We start from the raw sequence: 11,735 nt of genomic DNA, 5'->3' as shown, positions 1-11,735 counted from the left end.
AAGTGTTGAAATAAACGTGTAGTCTAGACCTAAAACAGACCAAAAAAGGCCAGATTCAGACAGATCAGTCGCCTTTTCATACTTTCTTCTCATTTTGAGTCTTTGAGACCAAAACATGTTACTGACAATGATTTAATAAGCTCCCCGAACCCAGTTAAATTCACACAACTGTGCAAAAGCAAACCTCCATAAACAGCTACATGCATGTATTTGAACCACAGGGTAACTGTTTGACTAAAGGGAAATGCTATTAAGTACATGTACCAGAACATGGTCAAGGCAATGGTTCTCATTTTTCTCTCATACCTTACATCAGATGATAGAAAACACCACCCAACCCACAGTTTTTTTTTTTTGCCGATAGAAAAAAATGACCCAAGTAAATTATTGAAATAAAGGTCAGTAAGATAGGATCAGTAAAGTCTTACATATAGTAGCTCTGTGCCTCCAAGGGAGGTCTGCCTACACTGTTTGAGAACCACTGGGTTTATATAGAGAGCACATAATACAGAGACATAAAGCTCGATGACAAATTGATGGAAGGACTTAGCTCTTAATAAGTTTTAGCAAAAATAACGGGCTATCATAAACATCTTAACAGCTCCTTGGCATAATTCCTTGTCAACTGAAAGAATTTACATCATTCGTTTACTATAATTTAATGATATTTTGATTTTATAATCACACACACTATGCCACTATTTGTGCAATAGGTTCTAGAGAGTAACAGCAATGTCAAAATTCGAGCATATGTGATATTTGCGCCTGCAAAATAGCAGAAACTGGAAAATGAAAGTTGCTCATTAGTGCAATCTCAGGCGCGTTCCTCCTGAGATTAAATACGAGAAAATGAGAAATTTGAAGGAGTTTGTATTTTTATTTGTTGGCATAAATGGAAGGCTATTACAGGTGAAGCTCAAGAGGATTTCCTGCTTGTCTTTCACCCCAATTGGCACCTTTACTCCGTGGATTAGTTTGCCAAATGAGCATGTCCACGTGTGTGACCAGGTATTCATTTATTTAAAACAAAAAAGCATCAGTCAGCAGTGAGCTGATACATACAAGTATCTTTTACTGTGCAGCTGTCAGGAAATGAGTAAAAAAATGCTTATGCGTTCATGTCCTTGCATGCCAGCAATCAAAAGAAAGCGTAGTGCCATACATCGGTGCGGACTCGTTAATTAGGGTGAAGTGTATGTAGGGCGCAGTCAGTCTGTATAACTAATCGGCGCCGTAAACGACTGAAATTGGTAGATGCGCGTGCACTGCAGCTGACAGCGCTCGCGCTCGCTCCCCTCTCTGTAGTGGTATAGTCCATAGGATAGCGCCTGGCTGCGCGGAGCCATCCTGCTCATTCACTAAACGGCGATTCCATTAGTTCGTCTTTGCCGTGGCAACGAAGAGGAGGGCAGCGTTTGCGCTTTGATTTTTTTCCTTTCTTTTATTATTTATTTTTTTATTTTTTGCCGTCTCACCATCCAGTCCAATCCCTGCCATGGAGGGAGTCAGCAGCAACAGGAGTATGTCTTACAGTAGATGGAGTTATGACAGGTAAGCGAGCTTTCCCATAATGCCAATTGTATGTTTAAACCAGTATGAGGTGTGATGCGTTTCGCATGTACTGTCACTCAAGGGCGATATTCTTAAGGTTTAGGCTGTACATCTTTGGGGGACCCCCCTCCCCTGCGGAATTAGGTTAGTTGGCAGGTGAAACCGAGCAGGAAATGAGAAATGTGATAAGAGTACATCAGTAGCCTGAGCATCGTAGTGTGTTTGCTGTCTGCTACACCGGATGTTTGCTTCACTCTGTGTTGTCATGATGTATTCAGAAATGTCCTACCTTCCCAGGCAGCCCACCATTACCAAAACATTCCCCTGGGAACGGCTGAAGTGTTTATGCTTAAGGCTGTTTCTGTCCACCTATCTATCTAGCTATGCTGGAAACGTGACTGTGTTCGTTCATTACAGTGATCCCAGAGCTTCACTTAATTAGGCAGGAAGTTGGCAGACTGGGTCCCAGTAGGGGTGACTGTGATCAAAACCTCACATTTTGTTAAAAATTAAAACAGGCATGTGGAGTATGAACACAGAAAGCATAAAAGATACACCCACCCTGTACAGCCACTGTTCCTCTCAGCTTCACCGTAGCAGTTTTTAATAAGATGCTCAAATAAGAAGATGAAATGTGCTTGAAAGTGTGCAATTCATGACACATTTGCATGCCATAATAACAAAAACATTCATTTGGTGTGTGTGGGATGGCATTGCCATAATGTCAGTGGTAAGTGTGAATGAGTCAGTCCTTCTGAATGGCCTTGCCCAATGAAAATGACTCCAACATAGCATGCTTTGAGTGTGTCACTCTGTTACATGTTTATCTATATACGCTAAAAAATGCTGGGTTATTTTCACAACTCAATTTCTGGGAAGTCGAAGGGTTGTAGGTTGGGTTAGTATGGCCAAATATCGGTTAAAAAGTCATGACTCAGGAGTTGGGTTGGCGATGTGCCGGGTTCTTTAATTAACTCTACAGCTTGACTAATTCTGTTGGGTCATAGATTCGGTAGCTTTGATCAAATATTGGGTTAAATTTTACCCAATTGGTTGGGTTGAAGACAAGCATCAGAAGAAGGCACATCTTTCTTCACAAACCATCATTTTCAACTAGATCTTATCTTATCTTATCTTATCTTATCTTATCTTATCAACCTGATAATATATCACTGGACTTCTCCTCTTCCATGAAATAAAACATGGTAAGTAAAAGGTGAATTCTTACAGTTTAAAAGTGATGGGGTTATTTTTGATAATTACAGTTTATTGGTTTATAATAGAATTTATAATAGAATGATAACAATTAAGTCGAATAGGACGTCTATGTAATTACATTTGATATTAGCACAACACCTGTTAATGTCAGTTATTGTAGCGAGACAGCACACTTACAAGCATACCTCTCTCCACAATATTCAAGCATGGCTCAGTCTAAATTTGCAGTGAGCAAAAGATAAACATAACGTTAAAGGAGTTTTTGTCACTAAAGATACGCTACCACCGTAAAGCTGAGACAAGATTTAAACTAAGCATAAAGCAGCCCGACCTTTGAAAAACATATCTGCAGAAACTTTAGTCTGTAAGCTGCCTTGCATAATCCTACAAAGTGCTGTTTCTATGGGATAATAAACAATTGGGGGCGGGGGCATCTTCTTAAGAGAGACTGGCCAGTCTGAAACTCCAAACGCAGATAAACTTTTAGAGGAGTTTGCATTAGCCTCTGAACCATTTTAAGGATTTGAATCACAATATAGACAAATGAAGTATTTCACCCAGTCTGGATACTTCATACAGCCAGAAGCAGTTCCTTTCCCTGGGTTTTCCTATATGCAGGAAATCGATGGAGAGACAGGGACAGTGAAACAAGTAGCAGTGTGAGACACCTTCTAGTATGTTCCTCTGAAATCTATTTTGAAAGTCATTCTTGAAAGTCCAGGAACAATGGAGAAAATTTAAAAAAAAAAACAGCCCTTGAAGATTTTACAGATGAAACATTCTTTGCAAATACTCTTCTTCTTTCTGAGAATTTGTCTTTTCTATTAGCACTTTACAATGATGATTGTGAGATGGTAAATCCACTTGGATCAAAACTATCAGTCCATAAACTAGGGTTGTATCATATATCACTATATCAATAAGTGCATGCCAAAAGAGTTTCTTGCTAGTCTAAAAATCTCACTTCTTATTGGCAGTAAGCAAGACTGATGATGTAAAAACCCATGGAATAAATGCTGTATTGGAGGCAATTGTGAATGAAATTACATATCTGGAAATTAATGGCTTTCAGGTGGAAATCCCACAATTCGAAGGGAGTGTAAATGCTAGAATGGCACAGATCTGTGGGTACAGCGTCGGACTCAACAGCATACTTGGCTACACAGAAAGTTTTGCTGGCAACAGTGTGTGTAGATGGTGTCGGATACACAGAGATGTTCTGAAGGTACAGACAATTGAAGATCCTTCAGCAGTGTGTGATAAAGAAAACTACATCTCAGTCTCTCTTCTACGTCACCAATTTCAAACTGGTATTAAAAGAGATTGTTCTCTTAATAAGTTGCTGTTCTATCATGTCACTGACAATGTTGCTCCCAATATTATGCATGATATCCTTGAAGGAGTTGGGGATTGGGAAATTAAGCTAGTGCTAAATGCATTGATGGACCAAGAAGTCCTGACTATTGAGCAACTTAACTATAGATTGACCAGTTTTGACTATGGGGGTTGTGATAGTCGCAACAAGCCATCAGCTATCAAACTCAATGGCTTAATATATGATTCTGCATATTGGCAAACAGCGATATAGACATGGTGCTTACTCAGACTGCTAACTCTCATTATTGGGGATTTCCAGAGGGAAACCAATACTGGGAGTTACTCATTTTATTGCTTAGCCGTATGGAGTTGATTTCTTTCTCCTTCATTAACGCAAGGAACAGTAATCTTTTTGAGACATCTTATTCAGGAACACCACTGTCTTTATTTGGAGCTCTTTCCTCTTAGACACTTGAAACCCAGTCACCATTTCATGCTACCTTATTCTGGAGCCATCAGAAAATTGGAGCGCGTAGTTCATTTCTGCTAATTAGTCATGTGTACTGCAACTTTCCGAAGATTTATAAAACCCAAGCTTACAGACATCAAATAATGATGTGCTACACTCTTCTTTCCGGCCAGATGCTCGCTCATCGCCTTGAAGTTGAGCCAGGAAGCACCAGACTGCTTGGTGCTGTAGATGATTTTGAAAAACTGACAAGTGGATTTTAGGGAATTTCTGTTTTCACAGAAGGGTTTTTGCCATCTTGGATTGAGTGCAAGGGTACAAACTACAGATCAGGAATGACACTATTGTTGTCTCACTCTGAAGATGGGGAGCCCCTGTTCGGAACCGTTAAGAGCATTGTGACAGTAAACTCCAAACTATTGTAAAAAATTAAAAGGATTTGAAAGGCATTTCTTTGCCTTCAGTGTGTCCTATTTCCGAATTTGTGGCACTGGACACTGAATCCATTGATGACCATCACCCCCTCCATGCTGTGAAACGGCGAAAGGAGAATAGCAATGAGTTTTGCATTTCTTTAAGATGTAGAATTTTTTAAACATTGGAAATTATTTTGCGTAAATGGTTTTACAAAAACCTTTTGTGTTTGTCTTGATCTATGAACAAAAGCTACTTTTTTTCAAATTCAATAATAGAATTCTAATTACATCATTTTGGAGAAAATCAGCAGTTTCCTCAGTGACATTTACATTACAGTGGTAAGTATAACCAGTGTTCATAAAGGTACATGAAATAATCTGAGAGGGAGTTTACCTGTTGCCATTTTTCCAAAGTGTTGAGTTGATTTTTTTATGTTCTTAAAAAACCAAAGTCACCACTTTTTTAATGATTGAGGTTTTTACATGTAAAAAGTTTTACTTGTATTTTACTTTTATTGTTTGATATATTTTGTATGAATTTTGCTGTTTATATTCTATGTGTCATATGGCAATAAAAGTACTTTTTATCTTGAATTATCTTAAATTCATTTTTTTATATGCTGAATTTAAAGTAGGTACAAATCTTTAGATTTTACCCAAATAATAATTGTATTATAACCTTTGTGATGGGTTATGATTTTTTGTAACCTCAGCTTTAAACATTGGTCAATTTAACCCAATTTTTGGATAGTTATCCTAACCCAGTATGCTGGATCAAACCAATAATCCAACCCTGTTGAGTTGAAGCAACCGAGGGGTGGCTCGGCCAAAATTTGACCCACTGGGCTACAAATTCAGTTATTTTTAACCCAGCAGTTTTTAGTGTGTATCAGCTACAAGCACAGTTATTACACATATCTTCAGTAATAGTCCCTGGCACGCGTCCTACAACTGAGTCCTGCCTGCTGAATGTTGGCACTACCTGTTCTGTATATTTCCTATAGTTGGACTGTTAATCCAGCCAAGGCAGATGATCCATCCCTCTATTCATCTATCCATCTGATTTTCTTACACTTATCCAATTCAGATGGAGCTTGAAGCCGATCCCAGCTGGAGGGTGAGAGGTGGGGTTCACCCCGGACTGGTCGTCAGTCTGTCACGTGGAAGAAAGCACTGCTGTTGTTTTTAAAAGTTCGATTAAAAAAAAAAAGTGATTTGACATAAAATCTCTATGCTGTTCGTTAATGAAGCAATTCCTCTTTAGTTCAACTCAGCCAGCAATCTAAAATACAAAATCAATGGTACCATTGCTGTATCATTGATCACAAGCGGCACAGACGAGGTCATACTGTGACAGCAGTAGGGCTCAGACAGTGAAATTAGTATTCTAAATCTGTGCTTGGATCTCCCAAGAATCTGTTGTCAGAGCCACTGGTCCCTCAGCCTGCTACAGTTTGTTCTGTAAAATTATATTTATAGTGTTTTAAAATCATTGGTTTATAAGATGTGCCAGAGTCTGTGCTTTAAAGGATGTGTTTTGGGGTTTTTTGTGTGTGTTTGCAGCAATTTCATCTCATGTGTTTCTGCCCTGAAGCCATTACTTCATTATACAAATGCATTGTTTTGGGCGTGCCCAAATGAGAAGCCTCTCTGCTAATGAACTGCTGCAATAGACTGACGTTCACCCTAGAGGAGATATAGCCAGTTAAGAGTGATTGCTTGTGTGATGTGGATATTTCTTGCCAGCGCAGGACATCAGCATCAGGGGTCAAATTTAGGTCACTAATATAATTGCTGAATCACCAAACCCCAAGTCTCATTTCTTTCTGGTTATTAGTCTAGAAAAATAGAAGAGACATGCACCTGTGTTATGAACAGACTCCCTAATAAAGAGGGATGGATTATTAATTCTCCGACTGATTTCTGATCAATTTGTTTGTGTAGAAAAGAAAAGTAAGTACACAAAGATTTTCAGTATCAACATAAATGTTTTATTATTACAGAGATGATATGGGCTACCATTTTGGAAGCTGCCAAGAAAAATAAACATTGCATAATAGCATGAGGCTTATTTGATTGTTTTATGGTGACAAAGATGCTGATACGTAGAAATTAATTCTCGCTGTGTTTTTACTTTAATACTGGGTGATGTGTAGATGATTCAGTTCTATCATTTCTATTCAGTTTTTATTTATGCAGCATGCATTTCCCAAAAGATCTCACAACTGAACAGTTTCTTTTTGGAAAGAGAGTCAGGAGAAAAATAAAAATACTCCCTGTAACGGTAACAGGAAGAAACCTTCATCCAACCAGGTTCAGGAAGCCCATCTCTCAAAATTGGTTAAAAATCAAAGAAAAGGGGAAAGAAAAAAGCCGCAATCTTTAATATAAAACACTCAGCAGGTTGGTGGGACCATTATCCAGAGGTCAGGAAGATGCATCATGGGAGTCAGTGATACCTGCGCGGAGTGCAAAGCACAAATTGCAGGAGAGAGAAAGGACAAACCTAATGACATGCAATGGTTGTATATAAAAGCCAAGAGAGGGAAGGACGGTCAGAGAGGAAAATAGTTTTGATTGCTGTATGAATGGGAGGTCCTACAGTAGCCTGAGCCTATAGCAGCATTACTGAGGTTGGGTTCTGGCTGACGTAACACAGCCCCTACTCCAAACTTTATCATAAAGGAACCCTTCAAATCTAATTTTAATAGTAGAAGAGGTGTCTAATGTGCCTCTCCAGTTATGTATGACAAGTAAGCCTGTACATTGAGAGCAAAGTGCTCTTTTGGAATACTGTGGTACTATGAGACGTAACGGGTTTGTTCCTCTGTGGATTTGTAGATGACCGAGAGGTCTCTACCCGGACAATCTGGAAACACACTGCACGCAGCCAATCTCTGGTTTAATGGGGCTGCCAGGCGGCCTGCCAAGGCTCTCCTTCTCCATCAGGCTCATTTTGGCTGGCAACACGTGCACTGGAAGCTGAACATGGGGAGGAGGAGGATGTTCATCCACATTCTGCCTTACAGCAGTTGGATTGTAAGGTGCAGAGAAGGTGTAGAGAGAGCTTTGCTGATCGCTGGCAACTGCTGTTCATGCCAGAGTGACCAACACAATCACATTGGCTGACTTGTGACAAATACTGGTTGAAGAATGGATGCCATGCCCTAGCAGTATATTACCAAGCTGGTGACCACCATGAGGAGGAGGTGCCAGGCTGTTCTGGTCATGTAATGGTTCTTCCACATAAAACTGAAGTCCCAGTTTGTTAAAGGAATAAACTGTTAAACTTTCGAAATGTCATGTTTCTTCAGGCTTCAGTCATTAAATCCAATAAATGATACTACACAAAAGTCAATAGCAGAATCAGCTGTTTGGCATTGGCAGAGAAGATTTGGCAAGTTTTTCATGGGCGCAACCGACATACTCAGCTCTGCGGTTCAACCCACGAATGCATTTTCCTTACAAATGCAGCATTTAAAGGAAAATAAAAAGCATTTCAATGATATTAGACCTACTGTCAAGAACTGTCGTTATAATAAAGAAATCATACTTTTTGTACTAAGCTTTTTTGTTGTTGTTGTATTAACAAGCAGTTGAACAACTATTGCTGAACGAATTTTGCATCCATGGGAGGATTTTTAGATTTTCAAAATAAAGAATTTCAAAAGCTCAGCCTCAAAATTAATCAATTAGACCACTTTTTCCAGCATCTCTTTGAAACGAGATGGTCCTAATTTTGTCCAAATTGTGCAGATGAAAGAAAGCATTCCTAGAGCTTTCTTTCTCACAGTGTTTTTGGACACCACCATAACGCTACCCAGGGCATTTTCTGTTTTCATTTTGCATCACTGATTGGTTGAACATATTTTGGAAAAAAAAGGAAGAAAGAAAGAAAAGGACGTACATATACACCTCTAATTGGGTTAAGCGCATGTTCTAGTCTATAGGTTTCATTATTGCAATTATTGCCTGTGGTTACAGGAAGAGAGAAAGAGAGAAAAAAAACACAACAAAACAAAAAAGATCAGATCTTGGAGCCATTTCTGTAGCTGTAGCTGTTGCTCTTTATAGTATGCCGGGGAAAATCTAGCTACATTTTAAACAAGTCGTTTCTACTGAAAGCTGAAGGAGTAAGTGGTGATGAAGAGAAACTTGGGTGTTTACTCCAATTGACTTGAATTTGCTTTTTACAGCTCTCCTACATTTTGTAGGTGTATAGGCGTGTTGTGTGCACGTGCTTCTGCTGGTATTTCATGGTGGAGCCTGTTCAATTTTGGACCTACATGCTGAGGACACATTTTGTTCTCACACCTACTCACTGAACATTATCATAGAGATGAAGGGTCAAGATGGCCTGATAAGATGCAACTCAGAGCCTCCAGAGCTCAGTTTCCTTTCAGCTCCCTTGTGTATATAGAGCTGAATAGTTAGGTATAGCAAATTGGGGAAAATAGCTTATATTGTGTATGTAGATTTCTTCTTAGTTTCCCCATTTAACCATTTAAAGCCATGGAGGCTCTTCCCTCATCTTGTTTTGTTCTTTTTCTTCAATTTTGTCTGTAAAATTGGTTGTAACATTGAAATGCTCCTTAGATATTTTATTTCCTAGTAGTTTGAAAGACTCCTCAACACACTGCTGAAAGCTGGTAACGACGGCAGTCTAGCCGGTGATTATCTGTTGGACAGATGAGAGCAGACACAGCAGCCTATTTCATCTGCATGAACGTGTATGTGTCATTGAAAAACAATGTTGATGAGGGCCACGTAGGAGTAAAGTTGACTCTTTCTTTTGCCTTTAATCTCTGATCACTCATCACAAATGCAGATCATGCAGCACTGCTCTATTTATATTGATGAGTATCCCACCAGCTGTTTTCTGAGAACACAACCAGACATGCAACTGCTGTCCTCAGGTTTCTCTGTTTTTTGTTGGCAGTTGTTGGCAAAACATGTTGCATATTACGCGAATGTGCCATCAATCTGTATTTTTTGGAAGTCTTTGTTGCATTGTTGAACAGTACTGTAAAGATTGTAATACTGTGATGGAATTTCTTGAAAGTTTTCGATTCCTGTGCCTGTATTCGATCTGGTGCGTTTATCAGAGGTGTACACAAACAAAACTAAAACAACTACGTCAGACCCATGTGAAATGCATTGTTTAAGCAGTGACACCCCCAATGTAACTGATTCACAGCTCATTCTAGGTTCGATCGCAGTTGATCAATTTGTGGCCAGGAGTGTGAAGTGCCCATATCAGTAAATGCTGACACTCGGTGTTTATGTGTGCTCTCTTTTTAAGCTACTAGTGTAGAAAGCATGCCATGAATTTCTAGTGTCTAAACAATAATGGATTTCACTTCGTCGCAATCAAAGTCTGTGATAAGTGCTAGATGACACTGGTTTGAAATATACCGAGAGCTTCTGAAGTGGGAATCTGTTGTGTGCTTGGGTCATTGTGGGTGGCTTTAAAAATGAGTCACAAAAGAAGCATGCATTTTACATGGGAACCGCGAATAAGCCAACAAAAAGGATTGAGATTGATTCATCAGTGTCCATGTGAGAAGGCTGAATTTTTCCGCAATAATAATAACAAAAACCAAAAGAAATATAACAAACTCGGGAAATGAGGGTGCATTGAGAAAAATGTGAAAGTGGTTGTCATGACACCTTAATCAGTGTTTGTTGAAATATTTTCCTGTGAACGAAAGTATTACACAGACAGAAAAAATGTATTGTTATTTAGCAAATACTAAAAATACTACAAATCAGTGATCCGTATGTTGCTGAATAATAGCAGGTTATTGTCATGGCTGCCATCATCCCAACTCACTACTTCCAAATTTAGGATAAGGTCCTTAAGACGCTCCCTTGTTCACAAGAGATCGTTACAGCAGGTAGCTCCACATGTTTGATTTGGCAGATTTTTACACCTGATGCCCTTCCTGACACAACCCCAAAGGGATTTGTTGCTCCTCCTGGGATCAAAGCAGGGAATTTATGCTTGTTAGGCAAAGGCAAAAAATATGACCAATACTGTGTTTACTGTTGCACACTTTCTGCAATATTTCACCAGCCAGGTGGAGCAGAGTAATTAAAGACACCAGACTCAAAACCAGACTAGCACTGTCAGGACCAGTGATGGGAATAACCGCGTTACAAGTAACAGCTTTACTAACGACGTTACTTTTTTCAGTAACGAGTAATCTAACTAATTACCATTTCTATCGTTACAACGCCGTTACCGTTACTAACAAGAAAAGGCTGTGCGGTGGTGTTACTATTTTTCAACAAACAGACGGTTGAAGCTGTGTTCAGCTTACCGCATCTTATATCAGTTGCACGGAAGTAACTGTAAGTAATCAGTGCGCTACAGCTTTAGCAGCTCCGCGCTCTCCCGCGGACGGCTACCACTTTCTTGCAGATGATCACTTTCTAGCACAACACCTGGAGCTAAGGGGGCAAAACAATGGCATGAGTGCTGTTGTTTGAGTGAGGAAGAATGTAGTAGTCGTCGTAAGCCAATCACATGACCACTTCAAGATGACAAAGCAACAAGGTGATATAGCTTTTAAATTGTGTTGATAGGCCACGTAAAACCAGAGTCACGATAAACAATATATACGCGTGTTTTTTCCTCAAAAGTTTCGTTGCATTTACTGTCTAAGGAGTGGTGGTCCTAGCCTGTTTGGCGCCCTGGGCGAACACTCCCTGTGCCCCCCCCCCCCCCCCCCCACACACACACACACACACACACGCACACA

At 39.6% G+C, this 11,735-nt stretch overlaps 1 protein-coding gene across 2 annotated transcripts in view; it reads left to right on the top strand.

The window, feature by feature from the left end:
* Positions 1-1,322: 1,322 nt before the first annotated feature.
* Positions 1,323-11,735, top strand: part of tub (TUB bipartite transcription factor) — a 63,235-nt gene continuing 52,822 nt past the window's right edge. For both annotated transcript variants that reach the window (XM_004543183.4, XM_004543182.4), the window contains exon 1: positions 1,323-1,551. In XM_004543183.4, the coding sequence (XP_004543240.1) occupies positions 1,496-1,551 (56 nt within the window). In that variant the 5' untranslated portion in view covers positions 1,323-1,495. The remainder of the gene's footprint in view (positions 1,552-11,735) is intronic.

The sequence above is a fragment of the Maylandia zebra genome, linkage group LG1, assembly GCF_041146795.1.
Source record: "Maylandia zebra isolate NMK-2024a linkage group LG1, Mzebra_GT3a, whole genome shotgun sequence".
NCBI lineage: Eukaryota > Metazoa > Chordata > Actinopteri > Cichliformes > Cichlidae > Maylandia > Maylandia zebra.
Note: the sequence above shows the minus strand (reverse complement) of the source record. Positions and strands in the feature narration are given on the sequence as shown.